Source organism: Coffea eugenioides, chromosome 8 (genome assembly GCF_003713205.1).
Source record: "Coffea eugenioides isolate CCC68of chromosome 8, Ceug_1.0, whole genome shotgun sequence".
Classification (NCBI taxonomy): domain Eukaryota; kingdom Viridiplantae; phylum Streptophyta; class Magnoliopsida; order Gentianales; family Rubiaceae; genus Coffea; species Coffea eugenioides.
In genome coordinates, this window is record NC_040042.1 from 8,589,671 (window position 1) to 8,617,333 (window position 27,663).

At 37.4% G+C, this 27,663-nt stretch overlaps 4 protein-coding genes across 4 annotated transcripts; 1 reads left to right on the top strand and 3 right to left on the bottom strand.

Annotated features, from left to right (window-relative positions):
- The first annotated feature begins 951 nt into the window (after positions 1 to 951).
- LOC113780144 (disease resistance protein RPM1-like) lies at positions 952 to 4,156 on the top strand. The gene is made up of 2 exons (XM_027325957.1): positions 952 to 1,530; positions 1,931 to 4,156. Exons 1-2 carry the CDS (start codon positions 952 to 954, stop codon positions 4,154 to 4,156), a joined length of 2,805 nt encoding a protein of 934 aa, XP_027181758.1.
- A 7,564-nt stretch (positions 4,157 to 11,720) lies between these two features.
- LOC113780145 lies at positions 11,721 to 12,584 on the bottom strand. The gene has a single exon (XM_027325958.1). It carries the CDS (start codon positions 12,582 to 12,584, stop codon positions 11,721 to 11,723), a length of 864 nt encoding a protein of 287 aa, XP_027181759.1.
- A 5,958-nt stretch (positions 12,585 to 18,542) lies between these two features.
- Positions 18,543 to 20,559, bottom strand: LOC113779320 (7-deoxyloganetin glucosyltransferase-like). The gene is made up of 2 exons (XM_027324871.1): positions 19,958 to 20,559; positions 18,543 to 19,769 (listed from the first exon to the last, which is right to left on the bottom strand). The coding sequence occupies exons 1-2, from the start codon at positions 20,475 to 20,477 to the stop codon at positions 18,811 to 18,813; spliced, it is 1,479 nt and encodes a 492-aa protein (XP_027180672.1). The 5' UTR covers positions 20,478 to 20,559; the 3' UTR covers positions 18,543 to 18,810.
- Positions 20,560 to 24,990: 4,431 nt separating this feature from the next.
- LOC113780146 (7-deoxyloganetin glucosyltransferase-like) lies at positions 24,991 to 26,689 on the bottom strand. The gene is made up of 2 exons (XM_027325959.1): positions 26,105 to 26,689; positions 24,991 to 25,916 (listed from the first exon to the last, which is right to left on the bottom strand). Exons 1-2 carry the CDS (start codon positions 26,622 to 26,624, stop codon positions 24,991 to 24,993), a joined length of 1,446 nt encoding a protein of 481 aa, XP_027181760.1. The 5' UTR covers positions 26,625 to 26,689.
- Between the last annotated feature and the right edge of the window lie 974 nt (positions 26,690 to 27,663).

Below are 27,663 nucleotides of genomic sequence, written 5' to 3' on the forward strand. Positions count from 1 at the left end.
CAGTTTTGTTTCTTTAAGGAAATAGAAACATTTCTACTTCACAAACCACGTGATTTGCTATTGAAATTTGATTATGCCAAATATTAGAAGTAGACTATCCTATTCTGAATTGTGCACAGAACGATAGAGATTTTCTTCAGTTTATTTCAAGTAGAAAGGTATTCTGAATGAAAAGATATTTCCATTCTGGTGTACCAAAGGTGTGGTAAATATACTCGACCGTTTTGGGGAGGCATGGGTTAGATAGTTCAGTAGAGGAAGTATAATTATGAGATTTCGAATTCGAATCCTTCCAATATATATATATAGTCGACCATTTGAAAAATTCAAAAAAGTATCCTCTACAATTGTGTGAGCTAATAGGCATGATAATATTGTGGCGCATGTTTTAGCGGCTAATGTTTATTGGTGGACGGATCAACCAGCTTTTCTAAGGCCATTATTAATGTGTGATTTCGTTGAAGATTAATGAAATTATTATTTTCTAATAAAAAAAAAGTTATTACCTACCAATGATGTCTGTATAATGGCAAAATACAAAAAAGTATATCAGCTGTATGTTTCAATCTAATCGGAGATTCAAAGAATTATTAGTTTAATCAAGTCCTATTTAATACAATTAGTTAAACAAATCCTATTTAATCAAGTCCTGTTAGTTTAATTCCATTTGAAAGGGAATCTTCTTCAACGTAGTTGTCACCATTGTTGTAATTCAACAACACGTCACTCATAAATCTCTATAGACAATTGACTTTTGCTTACAAGTCCCGTGTACATAAATGCCTTCACAAACATCAATTATTCCATTAAAGTCCCTCGATCCTGATATTCCAACCAGCTAGTCAACCCTCCCCATTACAGGAGAAAACAGCATACTTTCCCAAGTTTGCTACATTTTAGTTTCTTGTGATTGTTTTGGTAAGAAACCAAGTCTTGTGAAATTTAAGGAATATGGCTGAGAGTGTTGTAGGCTTTCTAATTAAGCAGCTTTCCACCTTACTTTCCCAAGAGAGCACGCTTTTGGGAGGACTTCGACCAGATGTTCAGTCCATCAAAGATGAACTCGGGAGCATGAAGGCTTTCCTTAGACAAGCTGAAGCAAAGAAGGACAATGACTCTCAACTCCAAGAATGGGTCAAGCAGGTTCGAGAAGTTGCTTATGATACAGAGGATGTTCTCGACGATTTTGCTTTCCGCTTTGCTCGTGGTGACGCAAATGGATTCTGTGGCCGCGTTGGAAAGATCTACAACTCAATAAAGAATCTAAAAGCCCGCCATCGGATTTCTTTGGAGATAAAAGATATCAAGGCCAGAGTTGTAGAGATTTCTGCAAGGCATCAGAGGTACCAGTCCATATATGGTACTCAAGAAATAGGACACAGCACATCCCACCTGGCAAACGCAAATTGTGATATTCATGATCAAGCACTCCTAATTGATGAAGCTAAGCTTGTTGGCATCGATCTGCCCAAAAAAGAGCTCATCTCCAAAATCCTTGATGACCATTCCCACTTGAAACTAGTTTCAGTGGTGGGAATGGGGGGACTCGGTAAGACCCATGGTTCGAAGTCTCGGCCGAGACCGAGACGACTCGGCCGAGTCGTCACCGTCTCGGCCCCTACCGATACGATACCGTGACGAAACGATACCGAGATACTTGACTCGCCGAGAAATCGGCCGAGACATCACTGCGACGGATTGACTCGGCCGAGTCACACCGAGTCACTTCGAGTTATCCCGAGTTAAGACGAGAAATCGGCCGAGTTACACCGTGACGGATTGACTCGGCTATTTCTTTTGCTATTTTTTATTATTTTTGTTTAGCATTTTTTTTTATATTATTAATAATTTTTAGAATATTAAATACTTTAAAATTTGCGTCTCACCGAGACCGCAACCGATATGCCGAGACCGATGTGGAACGTTCCAGGTCGCGACCGCGACTGCGACCACGACTTTGAACCATGGTAAGACCACCCTAGTGAAAAAAGTTTATGATGATGCTGCAGTGAAGAAACAATTTCAGAGCCATGCTTGGATAACTCTCTCCCAGCATTTTCAGTTCAATGTCATCATCAAGGACTTGATTCAACAATTGTACGAGGAAATCAGACAGCCAGTCCCTCCACAAGTGGAATCCATGAATGGTATTAGGCTGAGTGAATTTGTCAGAGACTTCCTCAAAGAAAGAAGGTACATCCTTGTCCTTGATGATGTGTGGAGTCTAAATGCTTGGGAAACTATCAAATATGTATTGCCTGACTGCAATACTGCTAGTCGTGTTGTATTGACAACACGAATAGCTGATGTAGCTTCTGCTTCTTGTTTGGAATCCTATGGCTTTGTCCATGAGATGAAGCCCCTCTCTTATGAAGATTCTTGGACCCTTTTTTGCAATAGAACATTTCAGAGTAATGATTGCCCTTCAAATCTAGAAGAAATTTCTAGAAAAATACTGAAAAAATGTGAGGGGCTACCGCTTGGAATTGTTGTAATTGGTGGTGTTTTGGCTTTGAAGGATAAGGACAAGATAGATGAATGGGAGATGATACTTCGTGGTTTTGGTGGCGAGGTAGATGGTAGCAGTAAGTTTGAAAGAATTAGAAGGATACTCTTACTTAGTTACAATGATTTGCCTCATCATCTCAAAAGCTGCTTATTATATCTAAGCATCTATCCTGAAGATTATCCAATTAGGAATGTCGATAATTTACTTCATAAATGGATAGCACTAGGATTTATAGAAGAGGAAGAAGGAGTGATAGCCAGTGACATTGCTACGAGATATCTAAAAGAACTCATCAACAGAAACTTAATCCAAGTTAAAGACACGTGGGATGATGGTGAATTGAAGGAATGTGGTCTTCATGATTTTCTGCGAGAAATCATTGTTTCAAAATCTAAAGAGCAGTGCTTCACAGCCATAGCCACTGGATATTGCACAAGATGGCCTGACAAAGTTCGACACCTAGCAATCCATGACTTCACTGATAATCCTTCACAAGGCTTCAACAGCTTAAAGTGTCTTCGGTCCGTGGAAACATTTGGGTATGAAGATCCTCTCACAACTTCATTTTTGTCCAAGTTTTTAAGTGGTGGTCCCAAGTTCCTAAAGGTTTTAAATTTAGTAGGAGCTGAACTAGACAACATCCCAAAGGAAGTTTTCAAATTATTTCATCTCAAGTTTCTAGATCTAAGTTACACCAGAGTTAAAATTATTCCAAAATCTATTGGGCAGCTTCAAAACCTAGAATCTTTAAATCTGGGTGGAACCACTATAACAGAGTTGCCTGTGGAAGTTCTAAAGCTAAGAAAACTCTGTTCCCTTATCATAGGCGGAGAGGGTGATTATTCAAACAACTTTACCATTAGGGGCTTTAAATCTCCAGATGGAATTGGAAAGCTTACCTCCTTGGAGAGTCTGGGAAGTATAGAAGCAGACAGTGATAAAATAGTGAGGGAGATTGGAAAGCTTATTCGGTTGCGGGATTTATCCATCACAATGCTAAGAAGAGAAGATGGAAAAGAGTTGCTCTGCTCCCTCTTGAGGCTGACCAACCTTCGGCAGTTATGCATTTACTCTATTAACGAAGAGGAGACCCTTGATCTCCAACATTCCGTCCCTCCAAGATTTGGATTTCTTGCAAGGCTGTTGTTGCATGGGCGTTTAGAGAGAGTACCAAAATGGGTAATATCACTTCAATCCTTGAGCCGTTTAGTCTTGATGAATAGTGAGTTGAGTGGAGATGAGAATGCAATAGACTGTCTTGGACATTTACCCAATCTAGTATCGCTAACTTTCCATCGTGCTTATGAAGGGGAGACACTGTGTTTCAAGACTGGGCGATTCCAAAAACTCCAGAGATTAGACCTTGGGCAATTAAAAAGACTGAGATGGGTAAGAATGGAAGAGGAATCGATGTCTAGTCTTCAAGAGTTTGTTATTGCTGGTTGCAAGCTTATGGAGGGCCTGCCTTTGGGCCTCCGAAACTTGACTGAGCTTCAAATTTTTTTGCTGCTTGATATGTCTGATGAGCTAATTCACAAAGTACAGAATTTGGATAAACACAGTGAAAATTATCAAACAATTTCTCGTATCCCTCGAGTTTGCACTGGACACTGGATGAATAGTGAATGGAAAACAGAGTTCCTCTGAGAGAAGATAGTTAACGGACAATCTCTTGCGTTCATCAACATTTGACTTGCGGTGTTTGTTGTCAATTAGATTTTCAAAAAATCTAGTTATGGCCTTCTTACTTTTTCCTACTTCTTATCCTTGTAATACAATCATGACTCTCGATTGTTGTTCAACCACAATTATCTCCTTAGATAGTTAGATATATATGTGCTTCTACGTGTATGAATATTTGATTTGTACAATTATCTTGATTCTTGGTTAAGAATATTTTGATTTAGCAAAAGGATATAGACACAAGTAGCATTTGAACGATATAGGATTACAACAATTGCAAGTTCAATTTTCCATCTTCCATAATTGAAAATGGAGAATAAATTAATATGGATATATTTTCATTAGGAGTAGGGAAACCTCGCTAATTCATAAAGGGTATGTATATTATTTCCTAAACTGGTACAGAACTTGTGGTGAAGTTTTCCGCTATGATTTATTACTAAATCCTTCTTTTTTTTTCATTGTAGCTTCCTTTGTTTTCGAAATAGTGTTCTAGCATCATCCTTTGGATTAGAACCCGAATTTATACTTGATGGACTAAACGTAAAAATAAAATATTTTTGGGAAACTTGAGGAACTATATTTATCATTTACCCTAATAATAGATTATTAAGGATGTTAAAACTCAAAAAGAGAGTGGAGAATACTGAGATTTTCAAATTGCTTCAATGATCAAGATAGTGGCCTTGTTTGATAATCCGATTCAACATTTAAATTTAATAAATTTAGATCTTAACATGTTTAGATGGATTTGATAATCAAAAATTAAATATTTAAATTAATTAAGTGGCATTGAATTTTCTAAACAAAACTTTCTTCCAAAAATAATTGGTGAGTTATTCATTTATTAATAAATGTATCAAATTTAGTATTTAACAATTTAATAATTTAATAGATTTATACTTCAGATTTGATATTTAAGTTCTTAGATTTCAGTTTTATCAAACACATTTCAGATCTCTACTCTTTTGCCACATCCAAATTCTATGATAATAATCGATGTTATTTGACAGGTGCCGAACCTGTGCAATAATAATAAATAAAACCTAACTACCACATAAAGCAGTCAATAATCAATTCGAGTACTGGAGCAGGGACTCTAGGTGTGCAATGGGTTACTTGATTCACCCTGTTCCCGAAGAGTTTGCTTAATCCGAAATACTTGAATTAATTATTTAACTGAATTTACTAACTTAGTAGACAGTGGTAAGCAGGGTCGTCTCCTCAGGGACTGGCGAGAAATTTATTTCTTTTCAAGTCAAGATTAATGGGGGGTTTTGGGATTAAACGACAACTAAATGAATTAAATGCAGAAAATAATTAATTAAAAGAAATACTTAGAGAAACTCTAGCCAAGGGTATACTTCAGAAATGGTTCATGCACTGATCATTGATGCAAAAATAATCCCAACATTTATTAATAGAGTGGTTATAGTTGTCTCGCACGCGCTAAACAACCAACCCTTCCTTAATTTATCGATAGCTAAGGTACGACCGTTAACTATTTCCCTAACCCAAAAACAACCCTAGGTACGACCGTAGGATTTAATTTCTGGTTTGCATTAATAATTAGAAAGGCCCAATCCTAATTAACAAACACGCTACGAGGGTTTGTTTAAATTAGATCGTATGTTCCCCTGACATAAACCCAATTACGCCAGCTGCTACTGAGATAGGGATAACGAACAATTACGGATTCAATTACCCCTAATTAGCAAAATAACCTATATGAATAATTAATTATTGCGCACTAATCAATCATCCACACGAGTTATAACGGTTAAGAGCAGGAAACATATGAATATCAATAAATGAAGGAAGCAATTAAAATAAATTAGATCTCACAGTAATTGTTGAACCAAATCTTCAGTTGTCCCCTTGACTAGATTTGAGAAGCTAGTTCTCCATTAATGGAGAACAACCATGCAAAAGAACTAAGAAAAGAAAAACTAAAACTATGCTAAAAGCCTAAACTAAAACTCGTTTCTGCCGAGAGAGAGAGAGAGCGAGAGACCCCTGAAGCCAGCGAAGGGATTGTATTTATAGAGTCCTCGTGCGGCTGTCTCCAAAAGAGACCCAGTAGTCTTCCTGCTTTTGTGGGCCAGCACGTTTAGTCAAAGAAGGAACCCAATCAATTTAAATCCCAATTGAAGTCTTGCTGCCAAATGACTCTTCACGTGCAAATTGGCTAAGTCAGCATTGTTCCAGAATTGTCACCCGCGAAGGAATCTCCAAATATTTGGAAGTTTGCACGTGGCCAACAATCCCGCAAATCCGGCTTTGGACATCATACTTAGGCGTGCCCACGTCTAACTGACAGGAAAGCTTCAAAAGTTAATTTTCCAGCTCCTTTTGCCCCTAAATGCTGCAATTCGCATAGAACACAAAATCATAGTAAAATCCACCGATTAGTGCAGTATTTAGTCCAAATAAATAGGAAAAGCACGTGAGAAGACCGAATAAATTGCACTCTATCAATTACCCCCACACCTAGATCATGCTTGTCCTCAAGTATGAGAACAAAAAAATCAAATAATCAAATTCAAATAATGGCTATTGCTCAAATCTTCTATTGCTAAGATACAATTAAAACATATGTCAAGTACTAGTGATTAAATTCCAAGAAATATCTCTCCATTTGTCTTTCAAGATCAAGGACTCTTTCAATTTATGACTAACTAATTTAAGAATACAGAATATTCAACTAGCATCCATAAGCAAATGGTTCAACTATTAAGCAAAATCTCAACATTAAAATTCAGGGATCAGCGGGTTAACAATTTATTCAAACACTTCCATATTTTTCACTATTAGCACATATATTTTTTTCTAGAATATCCCTACACATGAATGATGATTTTTTTTTTTTTTTTTTTTTTTTTAGGGGGGAACGCTTAGTTTTTAGCCATTCAAGCATTTTGACGCGAACTCCGACATTGGCCATATGAAGGAGCCCGGTTACTCAGCCATCATCGCTTAAAAACCACATACTCATGGCTATCGTCGCTTTTTGACGCGAAAGTCGACATTTGTGGTGAAGGCTCCCGGTTACTAGGCAACGATACTAGCGGAGTATAGCCTAATACTATTCATAAATAAGCACCAAAAATAAAATTAAATACCACACAAACCCGCTTCATTTCTTAAACATGGAGAACTAAGATTAATAGCTGAGCCAATTTGCACAAAAAATGCTAGACAAATATTTACAATACTTAGAAAAGTTAACCAAAAAGTGCAAAAGTCACAAAATCTCAAATATTCACCCAAGAGATACCCTTAAAATCAACCATGTCATACTCAACACCTTAAAGTGTAAAGTCTTAGCAATAGAAAAATTTGAAACATCTAACCATCGTTTATCAGGAATAATCACAAATAAGCACAAAGATAGGCAAAAATTGGACAAAATTCGACAAAGTCAAACAAAAAATTCCAACAAAAATGCCTACACTTGCATTTTTTTCAATAAAAAGCCAATATACTACCCCCCCACACCTAAATCTTGCATTGCCCTCAATGTAAGCAAAGAAAGAGCAAAACAGAGATATTGGGGCAACGAAACTTCCCTTAAAACGGAGGAGGGCAGAACTGAATTACGGCTGGAGAGGGAAAGGCGGGCGGAAACCCACGTGATGGGGATACTGTGCTAAATTCTGGGCCATCCCACCCATTTGACGCTCCATCCGATCCATTCGAGTGTCCATTTGCTCTTGCCCTTATTTTTTTGGTTTAGTCATTGGAAATCAGAGGGCAAGGTGGAGGCAAGGAAATGGGATTCCAAAGAGGTCAACAAACAGCCAACAAAGCAAATGACAACTAAATACAGCTTCCAATCACAGACAAGTGCAGAAACGGCCGATGAACACACCCCCAAGAATTAATTAAACAGACAACTAGAGTAAAAACTTTCCCCAAATATCACTGGTTGGGCACAACGTTAACCAAATAATCAACAATCAATCCACAGATATGCCACAGCACCCAAACAAGCACAAATTTTCTGTCCTCAACTAGCAAATCAAAAATCTGGCCTCAGCTAAGAAATTAAAATCTGGCATCAGCTAATAAAGAACTAGTAATCTGGCCTCAGCTACTTATTGACGGAAAAATAAAGAAAGAAATCACCGGAGGTTTGGAGTAGGCAGTGGATGACAGTGAAGAGAGCAGGGGTGGGCATTGGAGTGAAGGAAGGCGTCGCGCGTGCGCCGCACGCGCTTGGGCAGGCGCCTTGGGGTCGCTCGCCGCTGGGTCTCCCGCGCCTGGGCTTGACTGCGCGGAGACGAAAAGCACACTGCTGCGCCCCTGGTTGAGCGCGCGCCTGGGCTGCTGGTCGCTGGTGCTCTGGCCGCCTGCTGCGTGCGGCGGGCTTGAAGATTGCGCGCAACGGGTGGAGCTGCGCGCTCGGTCTGCTGTGCTCCACAAGCTGGGCTGCTGGAGAGCTGGAGTTGAGCTTGGGCGCAGAGGAGGGAGAGGACGTGCGAGAGTTGGTGGCGGAGCTTGCACGCGAAATGGCGTGGAGCGCAGGCGGCGGACCTGAGGCGAGATGCTGCGGCTGACAGCAGGAAAAAGTAGGAGAAAAAGAAAGAAAAGGAAGAAGAAAGAAGGAGAAAAAAAGACAGAAAGAAAGAAAGAGTAGGGCTGCGGGTCCTTTGAAATTTTTTTTTTTTTGAACTCAAGGAACCCCTGGCTTAGGCGTGGGCACGCCTAACTGCTATATAGTCCGCAGAACCTGAACGAAATTTTCTTTCACTTAGGCGTGACCACCTGGCGTGGGCACGTCTAACTGCTATAGAGTCCGCAGAACCTGCACGAAATTTCTTCCCCTCAGGCGTGACCACCTGGCGTGGGCACGCTTAACTGCCAATTTCCTGCCACAAAACCAACAAATCACTAAATGCAACTAACACTTAACAAAAACTCCAAAAACATAAGAAAACTAAAATAAAGGCCTTGGGTTGCCTCCCAAGCAGCGCCTTTCTTTAATGTCTTCGGCTAGACATTGTCCTGTTTATTCATGGAGGATAAAATCGTGTAGCTCGCTTCAGTGCTTCATCTTCTATGTAATCCTGATAGCCCTCGTAAATGAAGTAATTCTTGACCACCCGAGCTACGGTCTTCCATGGATTAGTAGATGGCGCCAAACAAACAAGTGATGATCTTAAATCTTCACCCACTCCTCCATCACGAGCACTTATTGGTTCGAAATATTTTGCCATCATGACTCTTAACTTATTCCTGGCATGAAATTCAAAATCGTCTGGTATAATAAAATCAATCTCACTAACAGGAATTAAAGAATGAGAGTCAGGAAAATATTGATCAAGGAGTGGAGGAGATGTCACCGCATTTGGAGATTGTTCACTGGATTCATTCACTTGAACCATTTGATGTTGGGGTCTTAATTCTTGCTCTTCATCTTTCTTTTCAACTGCATCTTTAGATTCTTCTTCTTGAGACTCTTGCAGTACCATGTCATTTGTCAGAATAATTGCACTCTCATCTTCCTCATGGTCGATAATAGCCGGTGAGGGCAATTCTTCATAAACTGGAGAAATCAATTTGCTCGTTTCAAATGCCCATTCACGCCTTGCTTCTTTCATCTCTTCACCCATCCTTTGTGTCTCCTGCTGAATTCGAGATACATTAGCAGCTAGTAATTCTATCATCTCTTCAAGAGACATACCTGACACGGATGATGGTTCTTGAGACTCATACTGCTGAAAATTCATTGGCTGCTGAAAATTCATTGGCCCTGTTGTATAATCATAACTGGAGTTATCCCACCATCCTTGATCATACCCGTTTGGATTAGAGTTATACCACGATTGAGACCAGGGTGAAAAATCTCCATAATTATTGAGTGGGACACTCAGATTATCTTGATATTCGGGGCACATACTGGTTGAATGATCCCTGGAAAAACAAATTTTACAGGTTGCAGCAGCCATTCTTTCTCTAATAGAGTTTACTGCCTCTTTATATGCAAACTTAGCAAAAAAACTAGTCTCATCGCCTTCCCCGGAAACAAAATCCAGTCTATCACCAAAATATGGAGTGTTAGAAGCCATAAACTATATATAAAAAAAAATAATAATAAAATAAGAGAAAAATAAATAATAAAAAAATAAAAACAAGATGAACTCAAAAAGAAACAAATTAATCTGACACCAGTCCCCGGCAACGGCGCCAAAAATTGACAGGTGCCGAACCTGTGCAATAATAAATACCTACTCGAGAAAAATACAGATTTTGTATATAGCGGTGAGTAGGGTCGAATCCACAGGGACTGGGGATAATTTGTTTCTTCTAGAGTCCAAGGTATAGGGGGTTTTGGATTAAATGCTAACTAAATAAATTAAATGCAGAAAATAATTAATTAAAAGAAATATTTAGAGAAACTCTAGCCAAGGGTATACTTCAGAAATGGTTCATGCACTGATCATTGATGCAAAAATAATCCCAACATTTATTAATAGAGTGGTTATAGTTGTCTCGCACGCGCTAAACAACCAACCCTTCCTTAATTTATCGATAGCTAAGGTACGACCGTTAACTATTTCCCTAACCCAAAAACAACCCTAGGTACGACCGTAGGATTTAATTTCTGGTTTGCATTAATAATTAGAAAGGCCCAATCCTAATTAACAAACACGCTACGAGGGTTTGTTTAAATTAGATCGTATGTTCCCCTGACATAAACCCAATTACGCCAGCTGCTACTGAGATAGGGATAACGAACAATTACGGATTCAATTACCCCTAATTAGCAAAATAACCTATATGAATAATTAATTATTGCGCACTAATCAATCATCCACACGAGTTATAACGGTTAAGAGCAGGAAACATATGAATATCAATAAATGAAGGAAGCAATTAAAATAAATTAGATCTCACAGTAATTGTTGAACCAAATCTTCAGTTGTCCCCTTGACTAGATTTGAGAAGCTAGTTCTCCATTAATGGAGAACAACCATGCAAAAGAACTAAGAAAAGAAAAACTAAAACTATGCTAAAAGCCTAAACTAAAACTCGTTTCTGCCGAGAAAGAGAGAGCGAGAGACCGCCTGAAGCCAGCGAAGGGATTGTATTTATAGAGTCCTCGTGCGGCTGTCTCCAAAAGAGACCCAGTAGTCTTCCTGCTTTTGTGGGCCAGCACGTTTAGTCAAAGAAGGAACCCAATCAATTGAAATCCCAATTGAAGTCTTGTTGCCAAATGACTCTTCACGTGCAAATTGGCTAAGTCAGCATTGTTCCAGAATTGTCACCCGCGAAGGAATCTCCAAATATTTGGAAGTTTGCACGTGGCCAACAATCCCGCAAATCCGGCTTTGGACATCATACTTAGGCGTGCCCACGTCTAACTGACAGGAAAGCTTCAAAAGTTAATTTTCCAGCTCCTTTTGCCCCTAAATGCTGCAATTCGCATAGAACACAAAATCATAGTAAAATCCACCGATTAGTGCAGTATTTAGTCCAAATAAATAGGAAAAGCACGTGAGAAGACCGAATAAATTGCACTCTATCACCATCTCATATGCTTTGCAGTTTTAGATGACATAAATAAACGTTGCAACCTGGGTTTTAGTGAAAAATGCCATAAAACCTTACGTGCGACTTTTCTTTTCTCACCGGATGGATCATTTTCTGATGCTTCCCATCTAAGTTCTTTGCATGTTTCACAACAAGTTCTTTTTGCATTTACCCCCCAATACAAAGTGCAATCATTAGGACAAGCATCATACTTTTCATATCCAAGTCCTAATTCTTTCATTAATTTTTCAGATTCATAGTAAGATTTAGGCAATTTTTCCATGGCTTCAGGAAATGCTTCTCTTAACAAATCAAGAAGCATATCAAAGATTTTGTTACTCCATTTACCCAGACACTTCAAGAGAAGCAAGCGAATTATGAACGAAAGCTTGGAAAAATTTTTACAACCAGGGTAGAGTTCTTGTTGAGAATCATCAATTAACTTATAAAACTTTTCAGCAACTGAATTCAGTAGTTCCTGATTAGATTCAAATGTACCAGCCATAGCAGGATCTTGTTGAGGTATTCCTAAGGCTTCATGAACTAGACCATTCATGTCATCACCTATATCAGATACGTTATGAGGAACATTGTCTGAGGTCTGTATCGGTGCAGAAGAGTATACAAATTCCCCGTGAGCTACCCACTGTGTGTATCCCTTAAGAAATCCAAACACCTTCAAATGAATTTTTGCATCTGCCCTAGACACACATACTCCACATTTACATTCTGAACATGGACAAGCAATCATTCCATTCCCATGACTTGAATGCTTAAATGCATAGTTTAAGAATAATTCCAAACCCTTTTCAAATTCACCACTTCTTCTATCTTTCCACATCCAACTCTTATCCATATTATTAGAGTTGTCAAATATTTACTCATCAAACAACATAAAGGAGTGTTAATGAGTGAGTACCTGAAATAATGCATTTTATATGAGATAACAGCTAAAATAACCAATAATTTTGTAATTTATTGCAAGATAGATTAAATTAGACTTAAATACTCAATTTCATATCAGCAAACCTTTGTAATGTATGAACACTTTTAATAGCAAAATTCAAATAATAAATTACCAACTGCTATATTCAAAAGCAAATTAGAACAAGACTAATCAGGCATGTGAACGTATAAAATTTGACCAATAAAGGAATGTACCTGCTCAAGAGTGCCAAAGTCTAGCACCTTTCGTCCGTCAAATACTGACCAGCAAATATAAACCTGTCCAAAATAAAGTAAAAGTAACTACCTTGAGTAAATTTTAAAACAGGACCTATTGCATTTTTACACCAATTGCTTAAGCTTTCAACAAATTATAATAGAGGTCTTAATTACGGTTTAGAAAAGAGGAAAATAGAAAGAAATTGAAAAAAGTAAAAGAAAATACTAGCACTTACTTCTCCCCGTTCTCCTTTAGGATTCTTTAGATTGATTAATCCATTTCTTAGGTCGATTTAATCAAACAAATACAGAATTAAAAAAATTCATTGCATCTGTTGCCTTGGCTATTATTTCATATGTTTAACGGTGTTGCAACTAGGCAAAACATTGAACTTCCGTGGCATCCAAGTCCTAAGAGAAGTGACAATCTGAGCATATAAGATTTTATATAGATATTTCATTATATGTCAAAGTGCCACATGTTAATGGCAAATGACAAAATCTCACAGCTCATATTTTATTTCCACAGCAAGTTTATGTTGAAATAATAGTAAAACGCTCTCTCCCAAATTGCATTTAAACTTGAAAAGGGCAATTTTAACATTTTGTTTAAAAAGAACTCTGGAATAAATAAATGAGTCGTGGAATGACATGAGACTGAAATTCCAGGAACCCGCATTTGCATGAGAAAAAAGAAATCCCAATAAAAATAAAGTCAAATATAACACAACATCCAAATAATCAAATACCACTCCACTGACTAATTATTTATATGGTATTGATTTAATTGCCAGCACTTCTTAAATATGGCAAAAGCAAAAGAAAAGAAAATGAAGGCAAAATTTTATTTATGACGTCCACTTCTTATATATTTGCTCAAGAAATATATTCGCTCATTGATCTGACAGATTAGAAAATGGGCGTAGATTTTCTTTAAGTGACATTCACCTTAAGTGCCTAGAAGGTCTTGATCTGATGACTAATGTTAAAGACTCAAAGAATTAGAGATTCTGAGACCAAATCTTTCTTCTTCTTCCCTATTTCATAAATCCCATAACTTTCCTACTAAAAAATAAATAAAGATGTCCACTCTTATACACTTTGGTCAAGAAATACCGAGTTTTTGTGAAGTCAAGTCTGATTGCAACAGAATTCTTTTTTTTTTGTATTTGTTTCTTTCATAAAAAAAAAAGAATAGAATAGAATATACTGGCTGTCATTCCAAAATTATAATTTAAAAAAGTTGACTGGTTTTTAGTTCAAAAGTATACGTATTTTGCTTTAGAAATATGTGTAAAATATACAAAGATCCCAACCCTGAAACCGCTGTGTAAGAGCTACCTTCACAGCAAAACAAAGGACCACAAGTAACTTGTCTGCTTGTTTTTTTTTTCCAAAAAGAACGGATGGCTTTTGTTTCATCCATCCATCCATCCATTCATCAAACTCAGTGGAGTGTTATTTGCCATATCTTTTTTTTTTAATTTTAATCCCAGCGCATTACATTCTAAAATCTTTCAATACAACTTGAGAATACAGTAATTCTGAACATATCAAACAATAAGCCCAACTGAAGAAGGGAAGACTATCAAACATTTTTCAATTTCCACACTGCAAACTGGCACTTTTAAGTTTTAACAGCGGGCATAACTTATTAAAAAGCAGGGCCCAAATTTAACCAAAAAAAAAAAAGAGAGCTGTACCATATCTCATATGCAAATGGAAATATACATGTAAGTGGAAGACAAATTCAAAGCAAGCCGATATGCATTGAAGATTCCCAAAATCAATAATTTTAGAATTAATGAGTATATAAACATACCTCTAATTTCAAACACAATAGAGTGAGTGATGATAGTCCTACAATCCTTCAATCGAGACAACATGCAATCCACAAAATCAGGAGCAACTTCATGAGATTGAGTTAGGATCCACCATAATCAACATGAATTTGAGAAATCAAAAGAAAAGAGATTGGGAGGATAGAGAGCTAGTGAGAGTCGGCAAAGATTTTTGGGAAAATTTGAGGGAAGAGGACCGAGAGAGAGTGAGTGCGGGAAAGAGATGGGTCAATGAAAAATGAAAGTTTTGGAGATGGTAGATTGGTAGAGGACCGAGAGGGAGAGTGAGGGAGAAAGACCGGCATTTGTGATTTGGGATTTGGGATTTGGGGATTTGGGAATTGGGACAATTTTCCCGGTGCTCTTAGGCGCCAATTTGGAGCATTTTTCTGTTTTCTCATGAAACAATTTGCCGCTTCTTTTCATGGATAATTTGGGATTGTTTTTCCTTCTATTAGTTGTTGAGGCACATCTCTAAAATGCCTCTACAAATATTTTCTTTATATTCTTTTATTTTCATTTTTTCTTATAAGATTTGTCCCTTATACATTATCTTTTTTTATTTAATTAATAAGTGTTAGTATGGCAAAAACTACCTAATGCCTTAATAAGTGTTTATTTGAGGCATTTACTTAATAGTGCCCTAACAAGTATGCCATAATAGCGAAATTTTCTTGTAGTGATGGAAGATTATTATATTTTTCAAACTGCAAATTAGTATAATTCTATGTACAATGAAAATTCAATGCTTGCTCAAATTTTTTGACGAACAACATGTGTAAGCTAATATATGAATATTTATATGTAAATTAAATGCAGTTTATACGCGACAAAATTCATGAATAAGAATCCATATATGTAAAATTAATATACATTTTTTTAATTTTTGCTAGTAATTAGATACATTTGTGACTAACTGGTATTCAAAGCTAAATGTTAGGTTGATCAGGTTAAAGTTCCAATTATTCCTTACCTTCCAGATATGCCAAAGTTGGTTAGCTGTCATTTCAATGTGAGCTTTGCCATCTACCATTTCTCTAGCCTATTGTAAGCTCTCCCACCACGTTTAAAAGCTCCCTTTCAATTGTTCTAGACCATCCCATTTGATAGGGAAAGTTTTCCAAATCTGCTCGCTTGTCCTACAAAAGAAAAGGAGGTGTTCTAATGTTTCTGCACTTTCTCCACAACTCCTGCACCAAGGTTCTTCTTTCCTGTTCTTCGGAATATATTCTCGTGGGTGGGAAGAATGTCGTGTAGGCATTTTCCACAGGAAGTGATTAACCTTGTGTTTAATGTTGAGGTCCCAAACTTGATGCCAAATTCTGGAATTCTGCGTATTCTTACTAGTGCTCTCATGTTGCAGAAGCCTTTTGTTGTTCCTTTCCATTCTTTCCTTGGCTTTTACATATCTAGTTTTGGTAGTGTATTTACCATTTGCACTGTTGCACCAAGTGTACCTGTCTTTCCCTCCAAATAAGCTAAGTGGGATTGCTGTGATTAGTTAGGCCTCTTCAGCAGAGAAAATGGAGTTTATGATGTTCGAATTCCACTTCTAGTCATGAATCAAATCCGAGACTTTGTCATATGGACAATTGTGTGGCTTAGGTATGGAGATTTTACCTGAGCTGCTGTTTTTGAGCCATCAATCCTTCCAAATTGCCAAATTGCAATAGTGTTGCCATTTCCAACCTGCTTCCTTAATTCACTTTCTAGCATCCCAATTGAACTGTGCAAACTTTGCTAGATCCACGAAGCTCCATTTTTCACCTGTGCATCAAGAATAGAGAATTTGGGGAAATACCCTCCTTTTACCATCTTACTAACCAACAAGTTTGGATTGGTAAGCATTCTTCAAACTTGTTTGGCTAGTAAGGCGGTGTTAAAGCATTGAATATCCCGGAAACCAAGTCTCCCTTTCCCTTTAACATCAGAAATATCAGCCCAGCTCTTCCAATGCATTTTCTTTTCTTTAGAATCACCTCCCCACCGGAATTTAGCCATCATCCCGTAAAGCTCTTTACATAGTTCAACAGATAGTTTGAAAACTGACATTGCATATGAAGGGAGAGCAAGGGCCACAAATTTGAGTAATACCTCTTTACCTACAAAACTCAGCATTTTATCTTTCCAACTTTGTAGCTTTTTGCACATCTTCTCTTTAATGAACATGAAGACACTATTCTTTGATCTACCTATCACCATAGGCAAGGATCACTAGTATTTGCTTTGAGTGACAAGTTGGATGTTGCCAAGTGGTCTCAAGATAGCTTCTGCCTCTGTTTGAGAAATATTTTTGCTAAGGAACACTGATGATTTCTCAATATTTATTTGTTGTTCCGAGGCCTTTTCGTAGCGCTTGAGAATTCCCTTGATCTCTTCAGCTTCACCTGTGTTGGCTTTGGAAAACATAAGGGAGTCGTCAGCAAAAAAGAGATGAGAAATTGTTGGACTTTGTCTGGAGATTTTGATCCCAGAAATTCTGTTATCCTCAGTGGCTTGCTTAAGAAGATGAGAGAGGCCTTCTGCACAAAAAAGGAAGAGATAGCGAGATAGAGGATCTTCATGTCTAATTCCCCTAATGAGACACACATAGCCTTGTTTTTCCCCCATTAATGTTAAAACTAAAAGACATGGATGACAAACAACCACGAATCCATTTAGTCCACCTTAGGCAAAACCCCATTTTACACATGACAGCAAACAAAAACTTCCACTCAACCCTATCATACACTTTGGACATATCAATCTTTAAGAAACATAGATGCATCTTTACCTCCCCTCATATTATTGAGCCAATGAATGTACTCATGTGCAATAATGATGTTGTCTATAATTTGTCTACCCCGGGACAAATGCAGCCTGAGAATGACTGATATAACCACCTAAGAAGGGTTTAAGTCTACTAACAATAACTTTGTAGACAAACATTACAAAGGCTAATGGACTTGAAGTGGGAAAGATTGACAGGGGTATCAATTTTGGGGATGAGGGTGATTAATGTCTCATTAAAGGCTTTTAACATGTGGCCAATACTAAAAAAGTTTTGAATTGCCTCCATAATAAACCAAAATCTTTGAAAGAAGATGGGGGACATATCGTGGGGTCCTCCTGGTGCTTGTTAGCATGCGGGGAAAAAAGTGCTGCTTTGACTTCCTTTTCTGTGACAAGTTTGGTAAGCTGCAAGTTCATCTCAGTTGTAATTATCCTGCGATGCCATTCAGAATTTCCTCAGAGTCATCAGGCCGTGAGCATGTACAACGCACATAGATAGAAGCTCATCTGCATATGGGCGTATGTTGCACATTTATTCAAGTAAAACTAAACGCACGTTTCTTTGATAGGAGCCCAAAATTGTTAATTCGACTGAAGCGAAATGGGAAAATTTGCATCACAAGAATTCTTTGTTTCGATGGACTTTTCTGGCAAGTGCATAGGGTCACTTGTTAGACAAATTGAAATTTTACATGTTCCAACATCTGATGAAAGAGAAATTCTTATGTAAAATTGCACAACTAGCCATCTTTTGGCCAAATTAGATTGTAAATTTTCCAAACTGCCAAAGTACATTCATCAATCAGTAACAAATATGATAGAAATATTGCAGCAAACAACGGATCGGCAATGAAAAATATTAAACAAGAAGTAAAGAACTCAAGAAGCATTTTTGAAAGCGAACCATGCATGTACGAGTAATTAAAAAGAAAAACTCTAACCAAGTCCAAATTCAACGAGCCGAAGAACAACTCTTTAGATTCTGATGGACCCAAATCAATAACATAAATCCAAAGGAACAATTAAGGAAAACAATATACGAGGCAAATGAAAAATTTCTTATAGATGAAACACGCTGCAGCTACAATACAAAGACAACAGCCACCGACAAAGACATTGACTATTCTTCACCGCACCAATAAGCCATATGCGGCTAACTATTATTACCACTACTATACTAAATTTATGGGATTGAATCCCACGCGGCCAACCTTACAAATCCACAGTACAACTTTCTGTACTAATCAATACATTGATGACATATGGCATCAACATCATTAAAAAAAAAATACAGGTTTGGTTTAATTATTTTCTAACAGATACACGGTTCTTGATGTCTCGAATGCTTGGATTGAGAAGCACTTGATGAATCAAATTCTCAAGATTCAAGTTAGCATCTGTCACAGCCACTTCTGCCAATTTTTTCCAGTCCATGGCTTTTTTCTTCATTTCCTTACCCTTCTCTCCCGCCATTAACTCGCTAACAAGGCTTTCAACTTCATCCCTCTTGACATTATTGTCCATCTCCATTCCAATACCCCATTTAGTGCAGCAAAGCCAGCAATTAGTTTGTTGATCGGCAAAAAAGGGCCAGCAGATCATAGGCACCCCATAACTAATACTTTCGATTGTGGAATTCCACCCACTATGAGTTAAGAATCCGCCAACAGAAGGATGGGTAAGGACTTTCTCTTGAGGGCACCAGCCTGCAAACATGCTTCTTTCTTTGGTTTCTTCAAGAAACTCACTTGGCAGAATAGCTGAACTGCCTGAGACAAGATCTGGCCTTAAAATCCACAAAAAGTTTTGTTTGCTATTAGCAAGTCCCCAAGCAAATTCGACTAGTTGCTCAGGTGTCATAACAGCAATGCTTCCAAAGTTGACATAAACCACAGAGTTTGGATCTTTCGAGTCAAGCCACTCAAGACATTCTGGCTGTTCCTTCCAGAGATTTGATCGAAAATCTGTTAAAGACTTACCATACACAGGATTCTCTAGCAAGTGTAGTGGTCCAATGGTGTAAATTGGAGGAAGATAAGATGAAAGTTCATCTAATACATCATGTTCCAGTTGTTGAAAGGTGTTTATAATGATGGCAGAGGCCTTTCTAGATCTCTGAGTTTCTTGCATGACGAATTTCAACATGAAATCATCGGGATTTGTGGTTCGAAAGAAGCTTGGAAGATCCTTCAAGCGTATACCCTCTAATCCTGGAATCCAATCTAGAACAGTGTCTAGATATCCATTTGTCAAATAACTAGCATCTGCAAGGCATAAGATGTACGACACCGAGTATCATCAGAATCATACAAGGGCATCCATTTAGGAAGAGGCATTAAATGTTCAAGCTATTTTCTTTTTTAAGAAAAAGTTTCCAAAAATATGTGGAAGAAGAGAATAAATGACCACGAAAAATTTTGAACACACATTTTTCATCAAAAAATAGTCGTACCTTTGAGTGGCATGATACCCTTTTCGATAAACTTGTCAAACTGGAAATACGGCAAGTAGGAAGATGCGCTGGAGGTCCAAAGAAGAACTTCAGGGATGCCAAGTTCTTGAGCAGCTGCTAGAGTGAAGGTCATTGCTCCATCGGAAACTATGCAAGAAACAGGGGGCACTTCTGAGGAAGAGGTATCGTTGAGTTCAGCAAGTAGCTCCCTGAAGGGACCTAAGCAAGTTCTATCAAAAGATTCACAAAGGGTTGGAATATCTGGGGTAGCATCGACCTCAGAAGGAGGAAGTCCGTCAGGGATGGCTTTAAATTGGAAATCAGGCAGTCCCTTTAAGGCATCAGGACCGCTGGATTTAAGCAAGCGCCTGTGGTTGAATTCTGTGTTGACAAAGGTGATATGAAAACCCTTTTGGTGGAGGAGCTTGGCTAGCTTTAGCATGGGGTTTATGTGGCCTTGAGCTGGAGCTGGTATGCAGACGGCGTGAGGCTTCTTCTCCAGTAAAGCAGTGGAACCCATTCTTCTTGCCAGCGGATTTGAGTGGACAAATTGTACGTTATCACACAGCAGCCACTAGTTGGGAATTGGGTTGATGGTAAAGTAAAAAAAAAACCAATGAAGAGCTAGTGCAAATATTCGAGAAAGGGCAGTGTAACATAATTATGTGTTTGTAGTGTAACATAATTATGTGTTTGTATTGACTTCTATTTCACTTTATTTATATCTTATTTACATACACTTATTTGCTTGCATCATCAACATATTTTTCAATTATTTTTTTATCTCACATACATCACATCAAAAAAAATTGATAGGGTCTTAACTGTCAGTTATTTTATTATTAATTTTCCCTTTGTCCCTGCCAAATATTGTTTTAATTGTTAATATCTACTTATATTTGGTTATATATGGTATCTGGACTTAATTTCAGGGAATGGAGTAGAAAACTATAAAAATGAGGGACTTTTTGGAGATAATTGAGATTTCAAACAACCGGGCCCACATGGTGCTACAAAGAGATTGCATTTCCTTTGCTGATTAGGAGATTGGAGTCCTACAAGTAATAGGAAACAAAACAAGAAGGAAAGCCTCGGTTGGTGCAGGAAGCTTTGGGAGGACTTTTGCTCTCAATTATGCGGGGACCACGGAGAAAAGAAAGGCATTAGTCTATTATTTAGGAAGAAACGTACACAGGCTAGGAAGCCTATTATCAATATAACAAAACAAGAAGGAATTCGGAGGGTCCCACCTTTTGGATTCTTTTCTTTCTTATTAGGTTAGGATACTAGTCACGGGGGATATATTGAATTGGAGGCTGTTAAGCCGGAAGTGGGAGTTTTTCCACTTTCGACAGTATCATGTTGGGAATTTCCTCAACAATGAAGAACTGAATTCTTATTTTCTAGTCAAGGGGACAACTGATGAATTGGTTCGACAATTACTGTGAGATCGAATTTATTTTAATCGCTTCCTCATTTATTGGTATTTATATGATTCCTGCTTTTAATTGTTATAACTCTTGTGTATGATTGATTAGTGCGCAATAATTAATTATTCATATCGGCTATTTTGCTAAATAGGGATAATTGAATCCGTAATTGTTCGTTATCTCTATCCCAGTAGCAACTGGCGTAATTGGGTTTATGTCAGTGAAACATACGATCTAATTTAAACAAACCCTCGTAGCGTGTTTGTTAGTTAGGATTGGGCCTTTCTAATTCTTAATGCAATCTAAAATTTAAATCCTACGGTCGTACTTAGGGTTGTTTTTGGATTAGGGAAATAGTTAACGGTCGTACCTTAACTTTCGAGAAATTAAGGAAAGGTTGGTTGTTTATCGCGTGCATGACAACTATAACTAATCTATTAATAAATGTTGGGATTATTTTTGCATCAATGATCAGTGCATGAACCACTTCTGACGTATACCCTTGGCTAGAGTTTCTCTTAATTATTCCTTTTAATTTATTCTTTTGTTTCTGCATTTGATTTGTTTAGTTGGCACTTAATCCCAAAAATCCCCCTTTAATCTTCACTTGAAAAGAAATAAATTTCTGGCTAGTTCCTGAGGAGACGACCTGCTTACCACTGTCTACTAGCTAGTGAATTCAGTTAAATAATTAATTCAAGTATATCGGATTAAGCAAACTCTTCGAGAATAGGGTAAATCAAGTAACCCATTGCACACCTAGAGTCCCTGCTCCAATACTCGAATTGATTATTGACTGCTTTAAGTGGTAGTTAGGTTTTATTTATTATTATTGCACAGGTTCGGCACCTGTCAATTTTTGAACGCCGTTGCGGGGACTGGTGCCAGATTAATTTGTTTCTTTTTGAGTTCATTTTTTTTAATTTATTTTTCTCTTACTTTTTTAATATAGTTTATGGCTTCTAACACTCCGTATTTTGGTGATAGACTGGATTTTGTTTCCAGGGAAGGTAATGGGGCTTCTTTTTTTGCTAAGTTTGCATATTCAGAGGCATAAACTCTATTAGAGAAAGAATGGCTGCTGCAACCTGTAAAATTTGTTATGCAGGGATCATTCAACTGGTATGTGCCCCAAATATCAAGATAATCTGAGTGTCCCACTCAATAATTATGAAGATTTTTTCACCCTGGTTTCAAACGTGGTATAACCCTAATCCAAACGGGTATGATCAAGGATGGTGGGATAACTCCTATTATAATTATACAACGGGACCAATGAATTTTCAGCAGTATGAGTCTCAAGAATCGTCATCTATATCAGGTATGTCTCTTGAAAAATAGTTGAATCAATAGCTACTAATACATACCAATTCCAACAGGAGACACAAATGATGAATGAGATGATGAAGGATGCAATGAGTAATCTGGCAGATCAACTATGTCTATTGACAACCAGAATAAATCGATTGGCTTCTCAAATGGAAGAATTGCCCTCGAAAACCATTGTTGATCTAGAAGAAAACGAGAGTGCAATTTGCTTGACTAGTGATGAGGAGATGCAAGAATGTCAAAATGAGAAAATCTACAGATGCAGTTGAAAGAGAAGCCGAAAAGGAAGAAATGGAACCCCAACCGCAACCCATTCAAGTGAAAGAATCCAATGAAAATCATCAAATGTGGTGACACCACCTCCATTCCCTAACCGCATTTTCTTAACTCTTACTCTATGATTTCTGTTAATGAGATTGATTTTGTTATACCGGAAGTTTTTGAGTCTCATGGCAGAAATAAGTTAAGAGTAGCTATGGTCAAATATCTTGAACCGTTGAGTGCTCTTGATGGAGAAGTGGATGAAGAATTGAGATCACTGCTTGATTATTTGGCGCCATCAACTAGTCCATGGAAGACCGTAGCTCGTATGCTCAAAGATTAATTATTTGTTTCTCCACCTTGCCTCCCCATTCTTCTCTTCTTGGATGGCAAATTGGCACCATACCTCTCGAAACAAGTCCTTTTCTTTTTTTTTGGCTGGCTGTGCTTTCTTTATCTTTATGAATAGGATGGACATAGACGGTTGTAGCCCAAACGACATATGGCCCTCACTTGGCCAGCAATGCAAATTTTGAAAATAATAATTGTAGGGAGTTGTTAGATATTTGGTAAATCTCAAATGACATAAATATATTAGCGGTTGGACATAAGACGGTTGTAGCTGGCCCTCACTTGGACTTTATCTTACACTTCCTCCGTCCCACTATATGAAAGTCCTGTTTTTTTTTTTAATTTACCTCAAATTATAATCTACTTTTTAATTGAAGAATATAGTTATTTTTTAATTTTTTTAAAATACCCTTATTTAATATAGATTGTTATTAGTATAAACTATCTTATTTTAATTTAGCTTGTTAATATACCTCATTTAATACATTTAGATTTAATGTGAAATAATATAAAATGAGAATTGATTCTTTCTTAACCATCAATTCAAGTTCCCATAAACCATCAATTCAAGTTTCTATGAATAATTAATGTAAAGTTGTACTCTATTTAATATAAGGGTATTTTAGAAAGATAGTAATCTAAATTTGTTTTAACAAAATTAACTATTTTTTCTTAAATTGTGTGAAAGAAAAACTAAGATTATCCAAATGGGACAGGGGGTAATTATTATCATCATTGTAAGGAGTTGTTAAATATTCGCAAGTCTCTTCTACGTTGAAAAATATATATATTAGCGGGTCTAAATACGTGCAACATATTAAAAATTTGGTATTCAAATAAATTGAGATTATGTATCATGCATTTAAAGCAGCTAATGTATACATTATCAATTTAAATAAGATTAATCCATAAATATTATATTTTTGTTCCAAAGATATAATTTGTATTAAATTATAACAGTTGCCCATTCAGCCCCCATTCTCCTGAGTGGGTATGTACAAATTTTACATTCTCTTGAGCAGGTACTTCCTGTTCGGAGGATTTTTGCACTCAAGGCAAAGGCGTGAAGTTTCTGACAACGTTCTTAACGCGCCTTAACGTACTCAAGGTAAAGGGTTTTGTAGAACGCACATAATAAATAGAAGCTCATCTGCACATGGGCGTATGTTCCACATTTATTCAAGTAAAACCACACGCATGTTTCTAATAATACCAAATCTGGTTAACCACTGGTTAATAGGAGCCCAAAAGTAAATTCTTAAATACATTTAGTGGTCAAAGTAAATTCTTAAATACTATGAACACACATCAAATTGCCTTTGCACCTTCGAACTCTGGTCAATGAGATGGGGCCATTTTCTCTCAGAAAATCGACCTTTGTAGCAAGTGAAGCTCAAGTCATGTATGTAAATTTGTCCAAACTACGTTTAGGAAATATAAATGCCGAAGTACATTCATCAACCAGTTACGAATATGATAGAAATATTGCAGCAAACAACGGATCAGCAATGGGAAAAATTAAACAAGAAATAAAGAACTCAAGAAGCATTTTTGAAAACGAACCATGCATGTATGAGTAATTAAAAAGAAAATCTCTAAACAAATCTCAAATTCAATGAGGCCCAACAACAACTCTATAAATTCACGGTTTTCTTGAGTGTATCAAATACTTGGATTGAGAAGCACTTGATGAATCAAATTCTCAAGATTCAAGTTAGAATCTGTCACGGCCGTTTCTGCCAATTTTTTCCAGTCCATGGCCTTTTTCTTCATTTCCTTACCTTTCTCTCCAGCCATTAACTCGCTAACAAGGCCTTCAACCTCATTCCTCTTGACATTATTGTCTATCTCCATTCCAATACCCCATTTAGTGCAGCAAAACCAGCAATTAGTTTGTTGGTCAGCAAAAAATGGCCAGCAGATCATAGGCACCCCATAACTAATACTTTCGATTGTGGAATTCCACCCACTATGAGTTAAGAATCCTCCAACAGCAGGATGGCTGAGAACTTTCTCTTGAGGGCACCAGCCTGCAAACATGCTTCTTTCTTTGGTTTCTTCAAGAAACTCACTTGGCAGAATAGCTGAATTGCCTGAGACAAGATCTGGCCTTAAAATCCACAAAAAGTTTTGTTTGCTATTAGCAAGTCCCCAAGCAAATTCGACTAATTGCTCGGGTGTCATAACAGCAATGCTTCCAAAGTTGACATAAACCACAGAGTTTGGATCTTTCAAGTCAAGCCATTCAAGACATTCTGGCTCTTCCTTCCAGAGATTTGATTGAAGATCTGTTAAAGACTTATCATGCATATGATTCTCTAGCAAGTGTAGTGGTCCAATGGTGTAAATTGGAGGAAGATGAGATGAAAGTGCATCTAATACATCATGTTCCAGTTGTTGAAAGGTGTTTATAATGATGGCAGAAGCCTTTCTAGCTCTCTTAGTTTCTTGCATGGCGAATTTCACCATGAAATCATCGGGATTTGTGGTTCGTAATAAGCTTGGAAGATCCTTCAAGCGTATACCCTCTAATCCTGGAATCCAATCTAGAACAGTATCTAGATATCCATTTGTCAAATAACTAGCATCTGCAATGCAAAAGATGCATGACACCAAGTATCATCAGAATCATACAAGGGCATCCATTTAGGAAGAGGCATTAAATGTTCAAGCTATTTTCTTTTTTAAGAAAAAGTTTCCAAAAATATATGAAAGAAGAAGAGAAATGACCACGAAAAATTTTGAACTAACATTTTTCATCAAAAAATAGTCGTACCTTTGAGTGGTATGATACCCTTTTCGATAAACTTGTCAAACTGGAAAAACGCCAAGTAGGAAGGTGCGCTGGAGGTCCAAAGAAGAACTTCAGGGATGCCAAGTTCTTGAGCAGCTACTAGAGTGAAGGTCGTTGCTCCATCGGAAACTATGCAAGAAACCGGGGCCACTTCTGAGGAAGAGGTATCGTTGAGTTCAGCAAGTAGCTCCCTGAAGGGACCTAAGCAATTTCTATCAATAGATTCACAAAGGCTTAGAATATCTTGGGTAGCATCGACATCAGAAGGGGGAAGTCCGTCAGGAATGGCTTTAAATTGGAAATCAGGCAACCCATTGAGGGCATCAGGACCTCTAGATTTAAGCAAGCGCCTGTGGTTGAATTCTGTGTTGACAAAGGTGATATGAAAACCCTTTTGGTGGAGGAGCTTGGCTAGCTTTAGCATGGGTTTTATGTGGCCTTGAGCTGGAAATGGTATGCAGACGGCATGAGGCTTCTTCTCCGGTCGAGCAATGGAACCCATTCTTCTTGCCGGGGGATTTGAGTGGACAAATTGTACGTTATTGCACAGCAGCCACTAGTTGGGAATTGGGTTTATGGTAAAGTTAAAACAACCAATGAAGAGGCAGTGCCAATATATAGAAAGGGCCGATCTATTCCACAACTTGTAAGTTAATGTTTCATCGAGTGGGAGAGTTGGATTGGGTGATACTGGAGAGTAAAAAAAAAAAAAGTAATCCTCAAGAATGATCTTCCGTACATGGTAGGTTCTGCCAAATTTTTAAAGCAAATTTTACATCTTTCAAACGTCGATGCTGTGATTTCTCCTCAATTATCTGTCCAAAAATAAAGTTAAAAAAATGCTGGAAGTTCTTCATTTCTTCGTCTACTGGAGAAATCTTTCGTGAAGGCGATAGCAAAAGTTTGTAAGAAATATATAGCAGAAGCTGAATTTCTTGAGCCAAATGCTTCCGTAGTTATTGTGGGAAAAAGAGAGCTCATTGCTCGAGTGGTTACCACCGCCAGAGGGTTACCTCAAATTCCAGAATTAATGCTAAAATGACACTTTGTCCCTAAAATAAATAAACAAAAATAAAATACTGGAAATTCTTTACTACAAGGCATTTCTGGCCTCTGAAAGCTACATATGTCTGATTTTTTAAAAATTAAATTAAGAGGAGATAAGCAAAATTAAACTCATTAATTCCTGGAGTTAACACGCAATAAACTTTTGTAACCAATAGTTAATGGGTTTTTCTAATAGATACCCAATAGGCACTTATTAGAATACATAGATCACACCTAATGAATTCATACACTAACATTTATTACCTATCTTGCATTTACATATATTTTTTGAATTAATATTAATTTTTCAAAATATGAATACCTTAACCAGTGTCCAATACAGGCCCATAATTAAGTACTTGTATCTCCACCATGCCTCATTCTTCTCTTATTGGATGGCAAATTGGCACCACACCTCTCAAAACAAGTTTTATTGGGTGGTTGTGCTTAGCATGAATAGGACGGGCACAAATGGTTGTAGCCCAAACGACATA

Coding starts and splice junctions, on each gene's coding strand:
- LOC113780146 (XM_027325959.1), bottom strand. CDS start 26,624: ATGGGTTCCATTGCTCGACCGGAGAAGAAGCCTCATGCCGTCTGCATA. Junction 25,917..26,104: donor GGGTATCATACCACTCAAAG/GTACGACTATTT, acceptor TTTGCATTGCAG/ATGCTAGTTATTTGACAAAT.
- LOC113779320 (XM_027324871.1), bottom strand. CDS start 20,477: ATGGGTTCCACTGCTTTACTGGAGAAGAAGCCTCACGCCGTCTGCATA. Junction 19,770..19,957: donor GGGTATCATGCCACTCAAAG/GTACGACTATTT, acceptor TATGCCTTGCAG/ATGCTAGTTATTTGACAAAT.
- LOC113780144 (XM_027325957.1), top strand. CDS start 952: ATGGCTGAGAGTGTTGTAGGCTTTCTAATTAAGCAGCTTTCCACCTTA. Junction 1,531..1,930: donor ACTTGAAACTAGTTTCAGTG/GTGGGAATGGGG, acceptor GGAACGTTCCAG/GTCGCGACCGCGACTGCGAC.
- LOC113780145 (XM_027325958.1), bottom strand. CDS start 12,584: ATGGATAAGAGTTGGATGTGGAAAGATAGAAGAAGTGGTGAATTTGAA.